This window comes from Dermacentor variabilis, chromosome 2 (assembly GCF_050947875.1).
Source record: "Dermacentor variabilis isolate Ectoservices chromosome 2, ASM5094787v1, whole genome shotgun sequence".
NCBI classification, from domain to species: Eukaryota; Metazoa; Arthropoda; class Arachnida; order Ixodida; family Ixodidae; genus Dermacentor; species Dermacentor variabilis.
In genome coordinates, this window is record NC_134569.1 from 71,069,612 (window position 1) to 71,094,169 (window position 24,558).

General features: G+C 42.7%; 1 protein-coding gene and 1 pseudogene across 2 annotated transcripts in view; both read left to right on the forward strand.

Moving 5' to 3' along the window:
• Positions 1–24,558, forward strand: part of LOC142572058 (snake venom 5'-nucleotidase-like) — a 40,142-nt gene that overhangs the window by 8,210 nt on the left and 7,374 nt on the right. Inside the window, exons 2-6 of one of the 2 annotated variants that reach the window (XM_075680876.1) lie at positions 5,266–5,706; positions 9,971–10,108; positions 11,968–12,193; positions 20,621–20,806; positions 21,724–21,924. In XM_075680876.1, the coding sequence (XP_075536991.1) occupies positions 5,344–5,706; positions 9,971–10,108; positions 11,968–12,193; positions 20,621–20,806; positions 21,724–21,924 (1,114 nt within the window). In that variant the 5' untranslated portion in view covers positions 5,266–5,343. Of the gene's footprint in view, positions 1–5,200; positions 5,707–9,970; positions 10,109–11,967; positions 12,194–20,620; positions 20,807–21,723; positions 21,925–24,558 lie in introns of those variants that run through there. The other variant, XM_075680877.1, reaches the window with a different exon arrangement.
• On the forward strand, positions 23,444–23,612 carry LOC142573516 (U2 spliceosomal RNA; annotated as a pseudogene).

Consider the following 24,558-nt stretch of genomic DNA (forward strand, 5'->3'; position numbering starts at 1 on the left):
CTTTCGTAAAATCAGATCTTTGTGAGAAATCATCTTCATTATAGTTTGCAAAAATATTTGTTCGCATATTGTAACATAACAAGCAAGCGAACAGAAAAAGATAAGCTCCAAACCGATGCATAGCAAGCGCAAACGTTGTCCTTGCTTCAACTTGGGCAACCCACCGGTAAAGCTCATCTTTATTACCTCCCTAAAACAAGCACAAATTCTGATCTTATAATAAAAACGACTGCTGACTTCTACTAGCTTGCCTAATCACAGCCCAATTTCAAGCGAAGTGGTTTCTTTTGTGCAGTTTCAATAAAAAATTCAGTCACCTGTCCGGCTAATCGGTGGGCAATATCCTACGATTCTAAGGCAGCCTTACAATGTCTTCTGTCATCTCTTCGTCGCGGGTCCTGTGAAAAACTCCTGTCGGAGATACGAGAAATGCACCATCATATGATCGCGAAAGGACACGACGTCGTGTTTCAGTGGCCGCCTGGCCCCCATTGCGGTATCTCCGGCAACGACCTCGCTGACGAAGCTCCTAGAAAAGCACACGATGGAGCAACCCTTGTTTCTGTACCTTTATCGCGGACTGACGCAGCCCAGCAGTTAAGCAAGCTAGCGCACCGTATGACATTGGAGAAGTGGCACACCCCTGAATTCGCTCAACATCGATTGCATTACCTCGATCCATCTATGCAACTGCGGCTGTTACCAGGGCTTACGCCTAATGAGGAAACAATGCTGTTCCGTTTACGCTAGTCGCATTCACCAATGCATATATGTTTTTGATTGGAATGGGTGATAGCGCCGAGTGCAATGCCTGCGATGTGCAGGCAGCGAGTGCAGTGCCTGGGAGGAAACCATAGAACATCTACTGTGCTACTGCGCATCTTTTGAAAATGAAAGATGCAACCTCTGTGCAGCCTCTCAATCAGCTAGATAGGAAGCCGTTCACCTTGAACAAGAACTTGGGACCATGGCCTCGCATATCGCAGCTACAAAAGGCCACAAAAGCGCCGCTGCTATATTTGAAAGCTACCAGATTGAGTCAGCGTCTGTGATCCGGACTGAGTGACCGAATGATATCCCTAGTGGACTTTCTCTTCTTTTTATCTTTCCGTCCCCCTTTCTCTTTTCCCGGTGTAGGGTAGCCAACCGGGCTCAGTCCTGGTTAACCTCCATACCTTTCATTTATCATTTGCTCTCTCTCTCTCTCTCTCTCTCTCTCTCTCTCTCTCTCTCTCTCTCTCTCTCTCTCTCTCTCTCTCTCTCTCTCTCTCTCTCTCTCTCAGTTACCTGTAGTTGAATCTCATGCTTTATATTGTTGCCCGTATAATAATGGTCAGTTTTAAAGCTTTTGTAACACTTTTGAGCACCCCCCCCCCATTCTAAGGAAACTTTACAAAGACAGTAATTAAACTGCACACATTTTACGTCGTCGAAACTTTGGCCATCGTGTTATTCCTAATAATTATTTGTAATTCTTAAAAGAAGCCATAAATGGTATTCTTTCGCGATACATTTCGCTTAAGATGGCCCCTATTTATGCTAAATATAACCTTTGTACAACGCAGAGTTCTCTCGGGACGTTGGGAGACGCAGCTGGTAGCGGCCGAGTGACAGTTCCAAGTATTAAATCTCTTGCAAAACTTGCATTGGATCCGCACGCATTGACCTTCGCACACATATTTCACGCAGTGTCCAGCCTATAGGCTGGACACTGCGTGAAATATGTGATATATATAAATTACCAAAATTCCACTAAGATTAAACTTAGCAGAAGTATACTTCTGCTAAGTTTAATCTTAGTGGAATTTTTAGTCATGACAGACTGCGTGCTAAATATTGCTCCGCTCTATCACGTACGCTTAGGAGCGCGTGGATGCTTAATTTATTGCACACGCCTTAATTAACCGCAATACTTTGGATTTCGCCTAGGAATAAGACATAACATGCGCCTTATTTTCGCCAAATATTCATTTTCTGTAAAATAAAGATATCTCTAAGCAATGGGAAACCAATTTTAATACGACCATAAAATTATTTATTTGTTTGTTTGCTTGCTTGCTTGCTTGCTTGTTTGCTTGTTTGTTTGTGTAAAAGTAAGTTACAGGCCGCAGAGTGAGGCATTGAGTAAAGGGGGCAATACATAGAAAATACATACATTAGGTGGCATCTATATAACCGTAGCAGTTTACATAGCACAACCGTAATTGCAACTGAGATGAAAAAGAATTACTTATTTCACGATTCACTAGTAAAAAAACAATTTTATAATAAGGAATGAATCGCACAGAGTATTGTCCATGAATTCGTGTGATTAACAAGACCAGAGTGTTAAACAGTAATAAAGATTTTAAAACATTTTAGTACTTGATAAATGGATTCGTTTGCACATGTTGCATTTTACGTGCTTCGCACACTAATTTGTCATAGTGTCACCCCTGCAATCATTTAATTTCATCTCGGCGGTATTGTAGTTACGCGAAGCCAGCGGTTTCAATTTTGCGCCACTCGGGAAACACACTATAACGCTCCGGAGCTTTTGCAAGCGTAACTTATTGCAAAAGCTGCAATTACACCACCACACTTGGAAATTTGCGTGGACATTATCCCGAACATTCCCGTTCTTTTTACTGAATATACACAAGTTGCCTTCTTTAGTTCCGCGAAGACACCGGAGAAGCCAACTACAAACTTTTATGACACATAAAAGTAGGTGAAAAACCAGAGTTATGTAATTATTTTCAATCCTGTTAAGCAAGCCAAGAACGTGAAGGTTCCGCCGCAATATAAATTTGTCATTCTACCTTTTTACAACAAATCTGTAGTTTGCGTTTTGTACATTCGTTTTAGAACTCCGACACAAATTACGGTTAATGTCAGTATGATCGACACTCTGGAATACTTGAAAAAAAGATATATTTCTAGAAAGGCTGTTCTTAACCTACAAAACTCAACATTTATCGTTCGTCATTCACAACGTACTCCTACTTCAATGAAGTAGAAATGTAGTGCCTTTCATATTTCACCGCGCTGACAATCGAAAACAAGCGCATGCCTCGTGTAAGATATCGACATTAGAAGATCAGTATTCAGTAAGAAATTTGAAAGCTCATAATTAATCTACAAATGTCGAACTTTTGATTTATCTCAGGTATAACAGGACTGCTATTTCCTGTGAGTAAGAAATATTTGTCGTCTTGCTCATCTCTGGAAAACAAAGAAACATTTTAAGGGCTTTGTATAACACCTTTAACTCTATCCGTACACCATATATGCAAAATAGGTGTTTTTGTAGGTTACGCCAGATTGGAACTACTGCACTCAGTAGATTGTGTAATACATAAAAAATCTGAACGAATGCACTTTTCTTGCATAAACGGTTTAGTAACTAGCTATATGTCATAAAGAGTATATAAATTACCAGAATCGAAATTGTAGGATAAAATTGAACAAACATTGTAAAGACACGTTTGTATCTACTAAGAAAAAATGTAACAAATTTATGATATTCATAGAACGTATCACCGTCTAATAGACACTATATCCGAAAAAATCTGAAATTTTCATTGTGGATGTATTCCACTACAACCATTTAAGCGCAAGCACTACAGTTTGGCGCGCCGGGCAGCGGTCGCCGGTGTTCCGGGCTGGCTTGCATCGCCGTCGCTCTCAGAGTCGAATTCCGACGAAAATACCGCATCTTCAGACTCGCTGCTGCTCGATCCATTGATAAGAACAGCTGCAAATGCAGCGGAATCGGTAGATCTACGATCTTTCGAAGCGTTCGCACCTCTCCCAGAGACGGCTATTTTTCCTTTACATTTTGACGATCGCGAAAATTCGGAGTGCGTTAAAAAATTAACGTCTTCTGGGGGAAAAGCGAACTGCTCAGAAAACAAAAATGTAGTTGTCCTCCTTCCCGTCCTATGGCACAGTGTGTCCGTGAGCGGAGCGGAAGTTCTCTAAAGCGACGTTTTAAACCATCGACAGCGGGCGGTCATTTTTCCTTTCTACTCTGACAATCGCGAAAACTTCGGAGCGCTTTCAAAAACCTCCGCCTTGGGATGAAAGCGAACTGCTTAGAAAACAAAAGAATAGCACTCCTCTTGCAAGTCCGATAGCGCAGTGTCTCCGTGGGTGGTGCGGAAAATCTCGAAATTCGCGCGTAGAACCATCGTTAGCGGGCCAACGATGCCCAGTGGACGCGCTACGGAAATAGTTAAATGGGCCGAAAATGAAGTATTAGCAATTTTGCTTTACTCGTAACTAATACACACTTTAAAATCTGACCTAAATGTTGGCCTTAACATTCCCCACATTTCCTTAAAAAAACTTTGTGAGTGGTATAGCTTTTTCTCTTTTTTTCAGAAAACCGTGAAAACTGGGCCATAACTTTTTTTAGCGTTTTTAGTTGTGTTCACAACTTGACTGTAAAAGTGGGCTATATAATAATAAAGAAAAGATTGTATTTTACTCACTTCTTATTAGATACTTAGCGGTGAAGACCGACAGAATGCTGCTCGCCATATACAGTGTGTCCCTGCTAACTTTAACCTAGCTGTTCAACGGGAGAAAAATATTTAGAAAGCACGGCGCACGAAACAGTAATCAGACCTACAGTATTCTATCGTGAGAGCTCTGATGACTGAACCCCATATATCTTAACATCACGATGTTGTACCGAGTAAAATACACGGTGCTAAACAATATTTTACGACCTACAGTGTTGAGACGTCAGATGTTTGACGACCTAACACCAAGAGTCTTAAAATTGCACGGCGTCTTTTTCTAATGGTGTTTTTTGTTCGTTGAACAGCTTGACTAAAGTTAGTTGGGACACTTTATACATCTTAAAGGGTCCTTTTTGATATCCGAGAAGAAGGCGAATCTCCAGCCACCTCAATTCCTGCATTTCCATGCATGTATATCACTGGCGCAGTGCCAGTTTTACACTAATTGTAAGAGTAGCTATGTTGCCAACAAAGTGACCATTTTGCCTAATCATAGACTGTTTCATAACTGTTCAATCATACTCCTTTATTTTCTTATCTTCTTTGTTTCGTTTATCTAGACGTAAATCTCTATTTCATGAAGGTATTTTTGTCAGTGCCACTAGATTCTCAGCCAATCCCATTTAGTGGGTATGCTCCACAGCTTGTGGTCTTTATCATCATCGTCACAACTCGTGGCATGATGGAACGAAATTCTCGCTTCGGCTGCACGTAAGTCTTCAGCGAAGTGCCATTCGATTACAAAATTCTCGCGTAGTCGCCATGAAGCTGTCTGGCAAGGCCGGCGACCACAATTCATCGAGCAGTCGGAACCTGTGGCCGGGTGAGCCAGACGATGTTCGACTTCACCGTGCGTCTGGTTGAAGCACAACGACAAGGAATTGTTCCTCAAGCCCGTAAAGAATCCACCTTTGAGTTCTATCATCCGCCCGGAAAGAAGAAACGTGACTGGGAGTTTGATCTCGTCCACGCCGACGTTGCTCAAGCAAGAACGGCCACCATGCGTCTTCTCCGCGTCCTAGTTTGTGTCTTTCTGGTGTTCTCACCCGCGATCCATCGAGTGTGCGCCGATTTCACGCTGACCGTGCTGCACACGAATGATGTGCATTCGCACATTGACGAGAGCAGCAAGCACGGCGGCCTGTGCACCGGAGACCGTGCTGAGTGTGTCGGTGGCATCGCCAGGATAGTAACCAAAGTGAGTTTTTCTAATGTCGCACGCTCTGTTCTACTTACCCAACATAAAGCGTATCATAGCAATGCGGAAACCGATGATTTACACATCATTTGAGAAAACTAACTGAAAGATAAATTACTCTTCCAGCTGATATCCTGCCGTGATCGCTAAAAAATGTTGCGGTGGAGGAGGCATTTCTCAGTGCTTATTGTTCATATTGCCGCTCTGTACACTTGCCCCGCCATTTAGTTCAGAATAATTCCAGAAATAAGCGTAGTCGGTGGTAATGCTGATTTACTTATAAGTGTAGCGATCTTCAGCTAAAAAGAATGCGCATTCTGTCACTTATGCTACGAAACAGAATAAAGTAAGTTGAACACGAGATACATCCTCCGCGCAAAATCTAAATGCGGTCGAGCCAGGAATGCAGCCAGAAGATCCGCTTAACCTGATATTCTTATTTACGCGAGATCAAATGTATGAGACAAGACAAGGTTGCTGAAAGTGCACGTCCTAATCATGGCGTGAAGCGTGGCTTGCAAATGTTGGGTCGCGGTTCACGTGGCCGTTATGAGACGCATGCCATCACGTTGCCATTACGAGCGCGCTGAACGAGAACTGGCCATTTCCAGGCGAAATTTCAAGGGCTTTTCCGCAAAACACTAACCAAGGCAAACAAGGAGCCTACATGCCACATTTATCGATTGTTTTTCCATATGAGGACAGCATATCGCAGACAGGCGCGTGGGTTTTCTAAAGCTGAGCAAACTATTTCACTCAGCATGGCGCCGCCTGTGCCTGCGGTCGTCCCAGACATCGATGTCTAGAATAATCAATTGAGTGGTGATGAGTGGAGCGGTACGGATACATTACGTTATTTAAAAAAGAAATCCCGATATGATTGTGAGGCACGACGTATAGTGAGGGACCCCGCATTAATTTTGACCGCTCGAGGTTGCGTAAGCGCACCCAATGCACGGTATACCCCCGAACGTATTTTTGCATTTCGCCTCTACCGAAATGCGGCGGCCTCGGCTGGGAGTTGATCCCACCAGCTTCCAGCTTAGCAGCACATCTTCCGCCTTAGCAGGGCAAGTCACTACGCCACCACGGCACGTATTATTTGACTGTCACTTCACTTTCACATTGTTACCTTACAGACTCCTGGAATATTACGTTCCTTAGGAACTGTGACAAGATAGTCAGGTGTTTACGATAGTGGTTCAGCTATCCTTATGAAAGTTCTTTTTTCTTGTTGAAACATCACAATATTCCAAAGAGTATACTTTTACTCACTGTGGCAACGTGTTCGCTTTTATTTAGTGAACTTTTCGCAACGAACAGTTGATGAAAACTGGTCTCTCTATAAAAACAAACTTCTATCGATAATTGACCGCTACATACCTAAAAGAAGAGTGCCTTCTAACCCCCGATCACCATGGTTTAATAATGCACTAAAGCGCCTGCGCAACAAAAAAAAAACGGGTATTTCGCCGCTCTAAAGCTACAAATCATCCTGATCATTGGTCTCGATATCACCGCATTGCCAGTGAATATTGTTCGGCAATAGCCAGTGCCAAAAACACATTCCTAAATAATACTCTGCCCTCGTTTCTGGTTTCTAACCCACGGAAGTTTTGGTCTATTGTTGCAGGTACTAAAAAGAATGTTCTTCAATTAATCCAATCAGACGTGCCAGTTCCAACTCACGAGTGCTGCGAAATTCTGAATAATACCTTCTCGTCATTTTTTCAGCGATCAGTACAGCCAAAATTTCCATTCTTATCGTCCCCAAGTTTTCCGCCTACGGAACCTATCTCGCTTGACTGGATTGGCATCGGCAAACTTATCAGAAACCAAAAAATTTCTTCATCCTGTGGTCCCGACTTCATTAATTCAAAAATGCTAAAGTGTACTGAAGTTTTTTTCAAGTGTTATTTTATCAAAGATTTTTGACCAGTCCCTACAGCTTTCTACCCTACCCAAAGACTGGAAGGTGGGAAAGGTGGTTCCGGTCCATAAATCAGGTGACACTCATTCCTCCAATAATTATCGACCAATTTCATTGACATGCATTCCAAGTAAAATATTAGAGCACATAATTTATTCACACCTCATTAATTTCCTTGAGATGAATTCTTTCTTTAACAATGCACAACATGGATTTAGAAAATTCTTTTCCTGCGAAACCCAACTCTTGTCTTTTACCAATGACTTGTTTTTTAATGTAGATCAGCAACTTGATACTGACTGTGTATTTTTGGACTTCTCGCGAGCTTTTGATTCTGTTTCTCATGATTTACTTATTTTCAAACTTTCTCTTCTTAATATTGACCCAAACGTATTTGCATGGATTAAGGATTTTCTCTCTAACAGGACCCAGTATGTAACCGCTAATGATTGTACTTCTAGACCTTGTTCAGTTACCTCCGGTGTACCGCAAGGATCCGTACTGGGGCCCCTGCTTTTTCTCATCTATATTAATGACCTTCCTGACTGTATCTCTAACTCAATCATTAGGCTATTCGCGGACGACTGCGTCATCTACCACAAAATAACTAACCTTAATGATTCCAGTAAGCTTCAAGATGATCTGGTTAGTGTATCAAATTGGTGTAACAAATGGCAAATGCAGCTTAACACAAATAAATGCAAACATATGCGTGTCTCCTGCCGCTCTACCCCTTCTGATCCGCCCCCCTATTCTATTAATGGTACTGTCCTGTCGGTTGTTAACTCTTGTAAGTATCTTGGCCTTCATATTACTAGCAATCTTTCCTGGAACATGCATGTTGAATATATCACTAACAATGCTAACCGAACATTAGGTTATCTAAGACATAACTTTGCATCCGCTCCGACCTCACTAAAGCTTACCATGTTCAAAACGCTCGTCCGTCCAAAATTAGAATATGCGTGTGCCATATGGGACCCTGCTCATTCCAATCTCATTATTTCACTTGAAAGCATTCAGAACCGTGCAGTGCGCTTTATCCTCTCTAATTATTCACGTCATTCTAGCGTAACATCCATGAAAAAAACATTAGATCTACCTGACCTTTCACTACGTCGCAAGCATTCTCGCCTTTGTCTTTTTCATAAAATATACTACCTCAATCCTTTCCTGAAAGAAAATCTCTTCACCAGACCCAGTTACATTTCCTCTCGCATCGATCATCAACACAAAGTTGAAGTGCCAACTTGCCGCACTAATTTATACCATTCATCATTTTTACCAAGAACTGCCACTGCATGGAACCGCCTTCCCGCCTCCTTAGTCACCATTTGTGACAGTACCAATTTCAAGCTTGCTGTTCAAAGTGTCTTATAGTTCCTTCACGATTTTTTGTTAAATTTCTTTCGTTCTGCAAATAATAATGTACCCTACCACTCCTTTCTGTTGTGCCTGCCGGCCTTGAAAATATGTACAATAAATAAATATAAATAAAACTATAGCTGCAGATCCCCTTTCGATTTTTGTAACGTCAGTATTCACAAAGTTTTCCGGATGTTCAGACTCTGCTACTCTAAGCTTTGTTGTCAATAGCGCCTTCTTTGGACCAGCAGTATTCCAAGCAACGCAGAGTTTAGTTTACGACTCACAACGACAGGGAGAAGGGAAAGAGGTAGGGGTAGGGAAAGAGAAAAAGGGAGGGTCTTGGAGTGCTTTCCATGTAAAATTAAAGCCTACGCTCTGTATTAATGACATGTCTGTAGGATGTTTAGCAAACAATATATTGTTTTCTCCCAAAATTATTCTGACAGTTTGCCGTAATGCTCATGACCTGTATGTGCTTGTAAATTTTCGTTTACATTTGCTGCGCTCTCACTGAAAAGGAATGTATTAACTAACAGCCGTATTGACTTTGTTTTCGTTGTTGTTCTCGCGCGTGTTATGCATTCTTCACTGGCTGCATAATATAACATTGACCAACTAAACTAAGAATGAACTGCCCATTCAGCATTGCTCGTGGACGATGAGCCTACAGCTGAACTGTTTTAAAATTATGTGCCAATGCTTCTCTATACTTTTTTTCGCAAAAGAACGTTTGGTTTCGTTGCTCGTTTTTCGGTGTCCTACGCGTACGCAATACACTGCTCAAATCGCGCTCAAAGGCGCACCTTCGCAAAACAGTTCACGTTTTCGTCAACAAAAGTGTTGCGGTAGCAATAAGAACATTAGCAGCATCACTGCAACTACGTTCACAGAAGCTTTAGTGTGCCATTCTGTTGTCATGCGTTAGTGTTAACTTGTCCGTCATTTTTTCTTCCTTTTTATTTTCAGGTAAAAGAGCTGAAGAAAACGTATCCGAACACAATTTTTGTGAATGCTGGTGACTTTTTCCAAGGCACGGCTTGGTACACTGTGCTGAAAGCAGCATTAGTGTCTGAAGTGATGGTGGAAATGGGCTACGACTACGCGGTAAGTCACTCCTCTGTAGAATCTGCCTTACACCATTTGTTCGAAAAAAGTTTTGTAACTGTGAGTACATCTCGCTCTTGTTGCATTTAAAGAAAAGATTTCTTAGTATCTAAAGTCATGCGCACTTCTGCTACTGTGCATTTCAATATAAGAGTTCCCTAGGAAAAAAGTGTTGTAAATATTGTGAGCGTTACCTCCAGACAGAATGACCACGCTTTAAAGTACTACTAGTACGAACCGCACCGTTACGAAAAAATTAACAGAAAGTATCACGACTTGTCACGGGGGTCGATTATGCTGGTAATATATAGGAGGTGTTTGAGTTGCGCTAGAGTGCTTCGCTGCAGCGTTATACTAGCGATGATGGCATGCATCAAGACGCATCGGCAATATTATCGCATCTGTACTATAAACATAGTTTTTATTGCGATAGCAATTATACGGACATTCCAGGCGCATTTCTACCATCGCCGTCATGTTCCGTATAAAGTTCGAGGGATATAACATCGTCGCCGCATGCCGTATGCTTTATGTGTGAAAACGTGCGAGGGTGAGGCGATTATGTTGGCTCAATCACGAGCCCGCGATGGATGAAAGCGGTGAAAAAGCGCGTCGTCTTCCTTCACGCGCAAGGCGCCTAGGGGAGGACAGGTATATAGGGAGGAGGGGGTCCTTTCTACTCCGGCGGCTGCTGCGTACGGCGCGGCCGCGCAGGCTCTATCTTGAAAGTGATCTGCGATAGGGACAAAGTGCGCCGAGTGCTGATAGTTTCGTGTGCTTTGTGTTTTCGCCGCTTAGTTCGCGTTGAAGTGAGAGGCAGCACGAAGGTCAATTCGCTCGCTGCTGCTGCCGTGCTTCCTCACTCCAACGCTTCGACAGCAAGCTTCCGTGACCATCGAGTCAGATAGGTTCATTTTTGCTTGTGCGCGCGTGACAAGATGATTGGTAATTTAGTGAGTAGGTGAATGTTTACAAGTTTATACTTCCGATAAAGCTACTATCCTTAATTCGTTTACCTGTCTAGTGATTTGCTAGCGCCATTGATGTTTCGCCTTTCTGGCAAAACTGCGACTTCTTTTATCCAATGTGGGTGTAAAAAGGGCATTTGGTTGTCATGTGGCTAACATCCTCGCATTTAAGGGGTAAGATATAGTCCTTTGCGGAAACCAATCATGTTTTCTTGTTTGACACATTTCTGAGGCAACTAATGATAGCTGCAACAAAGGACCCGAAAAGCGCATTAGTGAAACTTGCAAAACCATTGCTGTGACATTCTCTTGTCAGACATCTCTGTGCGTCCAAAGCTGTCAGATCTTCTACTAGGTCTTTTCTAAGTGCGTATTTAGCTAGAGATTGCTGTGATGTGCAATAAATTTTGTTAGAACCCTTCATGCAGGAGTGTCAACAATGGAACAAGTAACGCCCTGAAGGGCGCAAAAAATGTTAGAGTGTACATGACGCGTATTTTTGTTGCAAGTGAAATCTGTGGAGGATTGAAGTGCAGACAAATTCGCGAAACTAATGACACAAAGGCAAGCTTTGCCTCGAGTGTGGCGCACAATTTGAAAGTGCCATGGATGCTCCTGCTAATAATTTAGCGATGCTTTCATGCCGTATACGTGGCAGTTGTGTCTATAGCTGTGCTTTCTTATTCCATTTCTGTTGTGAACATGCCTGCTGTTCTCGTCCCCCAATATTTCAGCCATCGTAGCGAAGAGCAGCGCGCGCAAGATATCGCCTTCAATTAAACACTGAATCGCCTGAAAAATAAGTGCAGAAATGAAAAAATGGCGAGCATAAGATCTGAGAAGCTGAAAAATACATTTGAAGGTGCAGCACATATGCTGATGCATGCGCAGTGCCTTGGGAACCACGAGTTTGACAATGGGCCCAGCGGACTGGCTCCGTTTCTCGAAAAGGTGTCCCGTTCACCTCTCAGACTCCTCAGCTGCAACACCGACTTCTCTGGCTCAAGCAACTTGCGCCATCTCGTTTTGCCAAAGTCGGTGATCACCAGAATGCAAGGCACCAGGGTTGGAATTATTGGCGCCGTGACCGAGGACACAACGTTCCTCTCAAACCCGGGTGAGTGGCTCAGAAAAGAGGCTTACAGGGCGAGTCTAAGTCCTGTTTAAACGCTTCTTAAGCGGGGTAATAATTTCGCTTATTTCCATCCTCCTGTTCAGAAAAACCATACAAAATTGCTAAGAGATCTTCATTCATTGTTTAACAATGGTACATTGCGTGCAGAATTTACTTAGGTGCCTAAGCAATGTTACGTTAGGAAAATCAAATGGCTCGAACTAAGGTTTATAGCGCAATTCAAATTTCAATTTTCAATTTCAAGCTTTCAGTTCTAGTTCCATTCTTTTTTCTCACTAGGCGCAAATCATTTTTATTTCATACTTTAATTGTTAATGTTGTGCAATAGGTATAGCCTACCCCTTAGTAAAGGAAAAAAGAACCCCAGGTGGTCGAAATTTCCCGAGTCCTCCACTACGGCGTGCCTCATAATCAGAAAGTGGTTTTGGCACGTAAAACCCGATAATTAAGTAAAGGAAAACATTAGTAGGCGACAAGAAGAGGAACAAATGCCGCAAGTTCTTTACATGAAATTTACGACGTGTACGTGCATTCGAGCCTTGGCGAAAGGAAAAACAAAACCGGATTAAAAGCTATCTTCCTCGACAATGCACGTTCGTACACCTTGCTTTATCAAGCGATAAGATGGGTGCGACTAGAGTGCTCTGTCACATAAATTGATCAGACTTGCATCTTTCACTGCAATAAATCTCTGGCTATCACCAGAAATTTATTGAAGAACCCTGAGAAGGCATTGGCTGCTGCGCCCGAAGTCGCGCCTTCGACCACGGCGGCCGTGTTTCGATGGTTACGAAATTATAAACTGTTCGTGTACTTTGATTTATGTGCGCGGTCAAGAATCCCAGCTGGTAAAAATCAATCCGGAATCGCCCCACCACGGCATGCCTTGGCATGAAATCGAGGTTCTGGCACGTAAAACCCCAGAGTTTAGTCAAATTCTGTTTTTGAAACCACTCAAAACGCTGTTTAGAAATCATGTCGAAGACGTTACAAGGGTTAACTGTATATACCGGTTGTTCCAGTTAACTTGGACCAAAATTTAAAAAAAACCCGAAAGCCCTGAGAAACGGTACCGACTGCATACGGCAGTCATGTGTATATTTACAGCCATTTCTTTTTCATCACGAATTATTACCTAATAATTGCTTTTAATTATTGCTTGAATCGCAAACATGTCAGTTACAAAGTTGTTGGGCACCTTAAATAACATCCGAATCAAGCATTTATTTGGTGCTGAAGTGTGCCTGGTTGTTCTTTCCAATAAAAAAACAAAAGCCCGCGAAATACGCGGTATATGAAATAGATGCGCGCGAGCGCCCCGCTTCTCAACCGCCTCCAAGCAACCTTTGAAAGATTTACGGCTGCATTCGTTTATCGCCGCGTCGTATAAGGCTTCGTCATGTTGGATGGATTATCAATGCCTCAGCGGCGTGTTCTCATGATGCCGCGACCATCACAGCGTGAAGCCCTGTATCGAGCTGCTGCCGCTAGTACAGCCGTGTATCCGTGGCTATTCGCTTGAGAGCGCTTGAGTAGAAGCATGCGAGCGCACATCTATCTCGTATTTTGGATTTTTCGGGCGATTTTGTTCTTTATTGGAAAAACCAATGAGGCAAAGCTGAGCACGATACAAATGCTTGATTCGGAGGTTATTCAAGGTGTCCTAAAACTTTGTCATTGATATGTTTGCGATTCAAGCAATAATTAAAAAGGTTAATAATTAAGGCCAACCAATTATTTAATAATTAATTAATGCTTCGCGATGAAAAAACACGCGCTCTAAGCACACGACTGCGGCTACTATGCAGTCGGTACAATATCTCTAGAGCTCTTGGGGTTTTTTTTCAAGTCTTGGTCCAAGTAAACTGGCATAACTAGTATATGCATAGTGGTTGTTTGATCCAAAAATAATATAACTTAACATAGGCGCCAAGTACGGGGTGCTCCGGGGCCTGAACCCCCTCCGGAGTTTTCTGAGGAGGGGGCAGAGCCTCCTCCCCCCCCCTAGAGCAGCCCCCCCCCTTAAAATGTCAATGCCAGAGTGTTCAGTTACTCACATCATTAGAGGTTTCTTTTGAGTTGTCTCTACCTTTTCACTTAAAGTTTTACTGCGGCGAAAAGCTTTCTGCATCATTATTGGCGCGGACGCGCACGGCTCTTGATTCATGACTGCGTTTTATTTCTGCACATCCTGACATTAAGAGGACAAGCGCATTAAAGCACCAGTGGCGGCTACCTCAGCCATACTGTTTCACTTCAATATTTTTTTAAAATTTCCACTGTGAACACCATGCACATACTATATGAGAATATACATGGTGTCCCAACTATTACGCACCAAGATTTAAAAACATGTAAATGCCACGTGGCTGCACAGAAGCAAGGTAATGTTGCTTTCCGTTGCTTTGAGATACTAAGATTAATTTTTGCATTCTGCCTAATTGCACAATTAGTCTTGATTGATAAATCAACTTCTCGAATATTATAATTACTTTAAAAGGGTCAATGAGAAAATTGCAGAGCAACACGAAAAACCTCCATACAGCTTTCTGTTGCTCAATACGTGCGACGTAAAGGTGTTAAAGGTGTAAAGGTAAAGGTGCGAAAGAAGCCCACGAATACACGCAAAGTTCCTCGAGCGGCCAGTCACGTGGCAATTTGGCTTATATTCGCGGGCACCAGCATTCTTGTGAGGAGCGCTTTATCATCAATTATGTGGTTCGGATGCTTGTTTTGTGCTTGCTATTTATTGAAACGAATGCTGTTCTGTATTTTGTATACGTGATTCCAAAGAATGTACCCACTTCTCGCTTCACTTTTCTGGGTGCTTGAAGCCTGCCTAACCTCCGCCGCTGTATTGCGCTACCTCTGGGATCGGCCCACATTTTTGCCCATGGACGCGGACGCGAAAAATACCGATCAGCGTGTGGCTAACAACTTCGCTGTGAAAGAATGGGAGGCTGCAGTTTCGACGGAAATCTGAAGCAGTATTAATAGCAGCTCCACTTGGAGAAACTTCGTGTGACCTGGAATAATTTTGCAGTGAAGTGACGGCCTTATATGAGTACTTTCAAGACCTCATAGTAGAGGACAGGCCAATTTCACAGCCCGAGTCCCCTCGCACTACCAAGACTGGCGTCTCTCGCTGGCGTAATCTTCCATCGTGCAAATTACCTTACACTTTCTTTCTTGGCTTCTTATGATATATATATATATATCGTAAGAAGCCAACGAACAGACACACCAAGGACAGCATCGCGCGCGTAAACGATGACGTGAGCTCGTGCCCCAACTGCGGTCAGTTGTTTTTTCATTCACTTTCGTTTACGTTAATTTATCACTTTCTTTCATTCAATTAATAAATACATGCAATGTTCCCTATGCTGTCCTTGGTGTCTTTGTTTGTTTGCTTCTTATGATATGACTAATAGTCGCTGATAGTCCGAGTGTCACTTCAGAAGTTCCCCAAGGAAGTGTCTTGGGACCCCCGCTATGTTTAATTTATATAAATGATTTGGTTGATGTGGTTGCGGATGGCATGACTATGTGATTCTTCATGCAGGATTGTGCAGTGTTTGAGACAATTTCTTGCGATAAGGGTCATAATTTGTTGCAGCAAACTATTGGTGCGATTGACTAATGCTGTACGCAATGGGGCATGACACTAAATAAGGAAAACACTGTGCTTATGCATGTTACAAAGAAAAACAAATCCGGGTAGTATTTCATATATGCTACAAAAAACCCTCATTTCAGAAGTTAGAAAGTATAAATATATCTCGGCGTAACTCTTTAATTGTAGCCTGTCCTGGTCTGAACACATTTCTCACATTTTCACATCAATCCAAAAAAGTTATGGTTTTCAAGAGATCACTCGCATCAGCGCCTATAAATGTCAAACTTCTAGCTTATAACAGTTGCATTAGGTCCAAATGGGAACACGCTTCAATAATATGGGACCCTTTCATTAAAAAACATGTCAGCCAACTCCAACGGGTTCAGCGTAAGGCAGTCAGATTCATTTATGGAAAATATCGACGGCAACATTCTTCCTCTTCTATAATGGAACAAAATAATATCCAAACATTGCAAGCACGAAGAAAATTTAATCGCATCATGTTTCTTCATAACTGTCTTTCTGGGAAAAGCAAATTTACGTTACCTTCTTGCATCCAGCGTATTTCTACAAGGAGAACACGCCACACGCATAATTTTTCTCTAGCGCCGTTGTTTGCTAGAACAAATTTATAGAAGCACAGTTTTTTCCCACGAACAGTATCAGAATGGAATGGCCTTCCCCAAAGCATTTTTTTTTTGTCCCCGGATTTCGCGAAGGAACTAGATCATTTTCTTTTCCATTCGTAGTCCATTGTATTCAAGCGATGAGATTCTAGTACTTGTACCTTCTTTCTTTTTTGTTTGTGTAATCACTGTTCTGGTTGGATTCCATTATTTTGTACTGTAGCCCCTCCTGCATGGGCCTGCTTGTCCTGCAGTATTCTAATAAAAAATAAGAATTAGATCATTTTCTTTTCCATTCGTAGTCCATTGTATTCAAGCGATGAGATTCTAGTACTTGTACCTTTCTTCTTTTTTGTTTGTGTAATCACTGTCCTGCTTGGATTCCACTATTTTGTACTGTAGCCCCTCCTGCATGGGTCTGCTTGTCCTGCAGTATTCTATTAAAAAATAAGAATAAATTAAATAAAATTGAATTGAATTCGCGCCCGTCGTTGGGGTCTGGAAAGCTGGTCGTACCCTAGCCGCCCCCCGGAAAAAATGAAAATTTTCAGCCTACGTAACCTAAGATGCAGGCCAAGCAGCGACAGCACTTTCGGGCTATTCGAATAGGCCGAATTAGCCCGAATAGCCCGAGTTATCCGTGATGATGGCCTATAGGCCATCATCACGGATAACTTCTGTATAATTATCTTTCCAACAACCGATTTGATTTTGCATTCTTTTCGCCCTTCCCCATTATTCCGACGCCAACGCACTGCCATTATCCCTGGGCTAGAGCATTCCGCGTGACGCATGATAATAAAAGAAGACTCGAAAATTATGTGCATTGTTTCAAAATACTGGGCTTCTTCGTACCCTCACAGCACGGTCCTTCGCCGGCGCTATTATTAACATCTGCGTAGCCGAGGCTAATCTAGTGGCGCCATCTGGCGTTATTGTTGCATTAGAGACGAATTTCGTTTTTCCATAAAATGCCAGCAGATGGCAATGATAGTCGCAAACGATTCGGCCGAAAAACACGCTTGTTGCATGCGGACTAGTTCCTGTGCGCACATGTCTGTTCGATAAAAGCGACGTCGAGGACAGCTGCTTTACGCGAATGCATATTCTTACTCGAAAATTATTCACTGCACGAAACTCGCTTTCACAGAATGGCCAAAGGCACAATTGAAGGCCATGATGCCTTTTATTTTTATATTTATTGTTTGCAATCCCATGCACTGTCTCCTTTCTTTCATTTTTCGTATCTTTTTTCTCCCAGTTATTTTAGGTACACTTTCAGCAATGTGATATGCTTCCCTTCCTTTTTGTTATACAAATGTCATTCTTCCAAATGCGCCAATGTATATAGAGTCCGTTACGTTTCTCTTTTATTTCTTATATAGCGACTTTCCGAAAAAAAATGTTAGCACGTAAAATTGCGCGAATTTAAGGACGCCGTGCCGCAATTTTCCTTGTATGAGGCACGAAGATTTCCCTTCTATTTATGGCGCCTGGCAGCTCGCTGATATAGCTTACTGCCTAACACACTCGGCCAATAAGCATGGTGTTGGTAGGATGGGTAATGGCAATTGTCTTAAACATGCGGCTAATAACTGTTACGTAAAACGACACGCATCAATTGCGGTGCGGCTTGTACAAATACAGCTAGTTGGCGCCTCGTAATTAAGTGTACAACCAAGTAATTTCTGTATCGGATACTAGGTTTTGAGCTATTAGTTCGAACAGCGTTTTATACATTTCTTTTGGTTCTTGAATAAAGTGTATACTTCAGTAAAAGAAGCGAAGGCCACACAACTAGTCAAGGCACGTGCGATGGGACCCAGCATTCCTGCACAGGCCAAACGGGCAAGCAGCCATCCAACAAGAGCCGTGCTAGTAATGTAAGAAACCGTTTGGTCAGTTTGCCCATTTATATGTGTATCGGGCGTCTCTCGACCACGGCATGGTCACTTTCGTTGTTTAGAATTTCGTTTCAATTAATTTTGCATTGTTTACAAAATTCCGTTGGCTATTCACTGTCGATGTTTAACAGCGGACTAGCACCCCCAATATTTAAAGATTGGGACCTGTAAATGTCGCGTGAACAAAAAGCGACAAGCTGGAATGGATGTAGTAGTGGCATGCTTATAAAGGTGATAGAACCTTGGTAGGAGGCACTTTGGCCACAGAACCTTAGCCACCAATGCTTGAAGCCATTTTAACGTGAAGTACGTGCTCACTAATCCTTCCATTTTATCGTCAAATCTGGACACAATGCAAGAGCACAGCAAAATCTCACCTAGAATTATCTGTAATCAGTACACAAAATAGAAAAAAATTGATATATCAGAAATAAGAGCCGTATTCTAAAGATAAACTTCTCGGGAACCATTCTGAGACAGTCTTTACAGTACAAGCTCGAGGATACGAATTTCGCAATATCTATTTATGGTAAATCGTGTCGTCAGAACGTCACGTGGTTCAGTAGAATCAGTAGCTGAATACCAAATTGAAATTGAACGGAAGATAAGCTTGTTTATTTATCGTAGCTACTTTCGCGCCCAAATGAAACAATGATAGCTTTATAGACCCTTCTTCCTTGAATGCTGTCAAGGGGACCCATCTGGGATACTTAAAGCTATGTGTGCTCATCTCTTGAGCAACGTTGCCAGCACTCGCTGCATGACGCAGCGGCCGTTTTCCAAGGGTGCACGTCTCCGCTATGATCGCAGAAGGCCAGGAACACCGACACCGACTTCGCAACTGTGTAGCCTACGGCGTTTCCCTGCTGCCCCGGTTGTGAGAAATCTCACAGCGGCTCAGGAATTTGAATCATCCGCCGCGGACCGGGACAGCTTTCGAGTAGTCCAGAAACTAAACTCAGTGGACTCATTTCATTCTGGTCTGGACTCTTAAGAAAAGTGAAACTTTCTTTGCCTCCCTCGATAAGCCTCACGCATCGCCTTCGTCCTCGTGAAATCACTGCGCCGACCTCTCACAGTGCGCAATCGTTAGCTTTTGCGACTTGGCATAGGTTAAGTTGTAATGCATGAACACGTACATTTCATGGCGTAACACTTACGACGTGTACGGGACATAGACACTGCACGAGAGTATGCTCGTAGCGTAGAATGAAAAGAAGCCCCACTGTGAGCATCGCATGTATAGTTGTATATCCTTTAATTAACTGCCTTGTAGAGGATTCGCGTAAAGGTGCAATAAAGAGAAAAACGATTTCTTCTGTATTAAAGAAATTACTCTTCTAAAATACGAAGAACTCGTACCACGAGAAGGGGCTCGGCGAGCCAAAAAAGGTGCAAGATAGAAAGAAGGCCGGTGACACCACCTTGAAGTTGGCGCACCAGGTCGTACTGACATCGTCGATTTTGACGGCCTCTGCTCAGGCCTAGTTAATTGTTTTTCGGTAAAATATTGAATACATTGTGTTGCACGCGAGCCAAAGGTGGGACTTGGCCAGTTTCGGGAACCTTTACTGAGATAAGGCGGCCCAAATATATATATATATATATATATATATATATATATATATATATATATATATATATATATATATATATATATATATATATATATATATATATATATATATATATATATATATATATATATATATATATATATATATATATATATATATATATTAAGACCCGTGACGCAACGCTATACGTATGAGCGCCGGGGTATCGGCGCGAAATTCAAGAAATCGTACTTTGACCTGTTAATGCGGAACTTCTAGCAACAGTTTTCGATAATTATGCTATCTGTCTGAACTAATTTAGTTTAGCATCTCATTGGCATGAGCGTAACATTCGAACGTGGGCGTAGGATCTTCACAATACTTTTTTTTTCTTTCAACGTTCGTATCACCCCGAGATTCGGGCCAATTATCGTCGTATCATCGAATGTCGACTGTATTGCATAATAGCGATCCCTTTTTACTGGTGATCGGATAGCTGCCACTAATGATGGTGATCAGCAGGACAATAAATGTACGACCGGGGTGATGGTCAATCGTGCAGGTAATTTACAAAAGAAGGGCCGAGAATATGGGCCCAGATGGCTTTCATTTGCGCAACAGCCTAACTACCATATCACCTCGGTGTAAAATCTTGCCAAGGACTGCCAGCTGAGCAAATTTCTTTTTTATTCGTTAATGTTTTACAGGACCAGTTAAGTTTCACGAAGTGGCAAAATCAATACAGAAAGAAGCAAGGGTGCTGAAGAACATGGGCGTGAAGATTATAATAGCGATCACGCACATAGGCTATCTGAAGGACATCGAATTGATGCGAAACGTCACCGACGTGGACTTGGTCATAGGCGGCCATACAAATACATTTCTCTACAATGGTACGTACTGCTTTGTGGAATCATTAAGCAACACCCACGCTTTTGATGTTATACCGCAGCCCTTTGCTTTCTATAACCAAAGTGAAAGAATGTTTCTGCGAGAAATAACACAAGAAAAGGGATCGGTATCTCGGCACAGCCCGCGCCAACAATGTTTAAAGTTCGCAAGGAAATACTGTGTTGCCACGCACTTCGAGTTTTTACGTACTGAACTTGCTAAATGTCACAGTTACAGTCCGCGCACGGAATGACAATCGTATGGAGACGCGCGTGGTATTTTCCAGCTGTCCTATCTTGCTGCCACACCGTAACACAGTTTATTGTTCTCTATATGAGAGGACCAATTGACTCCAAATTAATGGGGTCAAAACTAACCTTCTATAAATGTGTCTTCCATTCAAAATCTGGCCTCTTTTGTCAACTATTATCTAAATAGTAATGAATATGATCCTGCGTAGTCGCATGCATTCCAAGTATGTGCGAGTTGCATGCTCTTTCTTTTTTTTCCCGATGTGCTATAACTTCAATAGCGAATTTATTAACCAACTAAGCTTGACTGCTACTTTTTTTTGTAATGGTTCACCTGCGGAGGTAGAGAAACTCTGCGACACGAATTACAAGCCGTAGACATCTCATCAATTTCATTACGCATTGCTCTTCGGAATCTGTGAATATACGATTGCACATCTTCTCATTCCTTCACTTCCAGTACGATGAAATTAAGCATTTAAAGGGTGTAGCAGTTTGCTGTGTCCTGTCGTCTTGTCGATCGTGTTCGCTTCGCGTAGTTCGGAAAATCTTAAAGAACTTACATTACTTGGGACAGAGGTTCGTATGTTTCAACAGTTCTGACCACTTTGCTGTTGGCTTTCAACGCAGTGATCTGCTAACATAAAAACTCTTTATTCTTGCGCAAGGGAATGATCATCCACCTGAGAACGTGCCCGTTGGCCCTTACCCAGTGGCAGTGAAGAGAAACGACGGTACCACCGGTCTTGTCGCACAGGCATTCTGGTTCGGCAAATTCCTGGGTTTCCTCAGAGTCACCTTCGATGACAACGGGAGAGTGAAGTCCTGGTCAGGAAACCCAATACTGATAAACTCATCAATACCTGAAGGTACCAACTCTAATGTGTGCGGTTGCGACTAACAAAAATTGAGCCCCTTGAGTCTCCTTCGTCTCGTTAAGCGTGTAACATACCTGCCAACTCTCCCGAATTTTTCGTAAAGTTTATGTATTTGAGCCCGTTCTACTATTTTACGAATGTTGCATCAAGTTTTACACGCACAAGAAAAATAGAAACCGTTCGTAGATATATTTCAAAGGTCTTTAAGGATTCGGAGGCGCAAGACTGCAAAAAAAATGCATACAAGAAAGAAATTGTGGTTGCGCATAACCAACCATGTTGCGGCAGCGCGAGGCGCCATATATCAGAGGATGACCTGCTTAGGACAAGTTTATCCCGAGTTATTCCTGAAGCAGGCTAAATTCGCCACAGTAAAATCGTTGAATAATATGCAGTGCCATTCTACCCTGCGATCGAAGGTGCATGAACGGCGAAGTTGTGCATGTGGGCCCCTTAAAGGGCAACTCCGGTGTTTTTATAAGCATCTTAGGATATTGTCATTTCCAAATTGCATTGACAGTCCTGTCACCGGTAGGTGTGGTTCAATTTGCTTAAAGATTCATCAATAACCTTAAATAACCAATAAACGAGATACCAAAACCGAAACGGGTAGCTGCTTCGTGTGACGTCATGATGAGTCGATGACGTCAGATGACTACCATAACGCAAACATGCAGTACATGTTGCGCTAACGCCAAAGTGAAGCTGATGATGTCTCCTGACGACATAGCGTGCTTTTGCAGATTTTCCGAACTAGACAGCGGCGATTTCAGCGACAGTAGCTGTGTAGCAGCTGACGGCACAAACAGAGGGTGGCCAATAAAAAGTCACGAGTCGGGAACGCAACCCATCTTTAAAGTTCATTTTCAGGAAAACTAAATGACTTGCAGCCATGCTGTTTGGCACAGATAACGAGAGTGCAAAAGAGAACGTATGTTCAAAATTTCATCAATATCAGGGGACATCGAAAAATCGCCGGAGTTGCCCTCTAATGGCGAACTGTCGATTGCCGCGCGTCAGACGCCGTATGCACATAAATGGAAGGCGAGGCGCGACTAGTCGCTCCTCCACGATGTTGAGCCTCGGAAGATGATCAGATACCGCGGGGTGCAAAACGCGGCACGGAACCACTTACTAACGAATGCCGGTACGTAGAACAGACAGGCACCTCACCGCATCCCTACGGCACACACTGCTTCGCCGTAACCAAGGCAATCGGTCGTTGGTCGACGTCACGCATTGCATTAATGGTTGTGAGGTAAACCGAAAACCACAAGCGGTCACACATAACTGAGGCCACACCAAATTGGTTCCCCACAAACTCCCTCCTTTGGTTATACTTATATTTACATTCGCGTGTACGACGGGACCGCCGCCCCGAGAAGCCGTAGGAAACTAGACGCGCGTGACGTTTCGAAGAGACCGCCATCACGGGAAAGCGGAAGAAAAATAAAAATAAATAAGCAAGCACTTGGAACGCCGACAAAGACAGGAAGGTGCAAACGTAGACATGGCCGACTTGGGTCAAAGTGTGGTATCTGTTCTTATCAGCTTAATATCTGATACGGGTAGTATCTACATCAAAGATATTAAACTTATTTTTGCAAGTTTGCGGAGTGCTTGAAGCCTGCTTCACCTCCACCGCGGGTCGGCCCGGTCTCGGGATCGGCACAGGTTTTAGTATACGGACATCAATCCGCTGGAAACTAGCCATACACAGCTTCGCTGTAAAAGGCAATGTGATCTAAAAAACAGTGTGCTTTTTTTATGTCTCTGCTGTTTCACTCTGCGAAAGATATCGTCCTTAAAAGAAGTGTACCGCACCCTCACGTTCTTTTATTGTCGCGGGAGTTGCACGAATTCAAAATTCAAAGGTTGGCAGCTATACCACAGTGACTGTGCGTCTAAACCCCGGCCTCTTTGATGCGTTCAGCTAGCACACGAGGGTTTATTGGCCAGTCACCTGTTCCTAAGTTCACATGCCGTCTGCGGTTAAAAGAATATATGGGCCCCATCTGCCGCAATGTCCCTGAGTGACTCTGGTTAACACTCCCAGAGACAGACCTAGTACACATACACAAATATGCTAGAAAGACTACGCGAGGATAGCCACCGCTGTATCGCTAAATTGGAAGTGCAACGAACACGTTATACGGAGGTAGTGGGTTCGACTCTCACCGGTAGCCAGTTGCCTTTTCATTCACTTTAATTTCTATTGTCCTTCTTTCCAGGTCTCAGTTAAAAACAACAGTTAGTTTCTCCTATACTTTCCTGAACTTCATGTTGTTGTCACTAACAAAATTTGGAGCCTACTGGTTCATCCTCTGGCCGCGCATTGCATATACAGGGTGTCCCAGCTAACTTTAGCCAGAGTTTAATAATATGCGAATGCCACGTAGCTGGACAGAACCAAGGTAATGTTGTTTGCCGTCTCTTGGAGACAATCAGGTCATTTTTTTCATTCCGCCTAATGAAATAATTAGTCCTAATTAATTGATCAACTTCTCAAATATTATAATAAGATGAGTAGTGTCCAAGAGAAGATTGTAAAGCGACATGAAAAACTCCAGATACAGCTTTCTATTGTTCAATACGTGCTACATAAGTATTTTTCCGAGCGTGAAA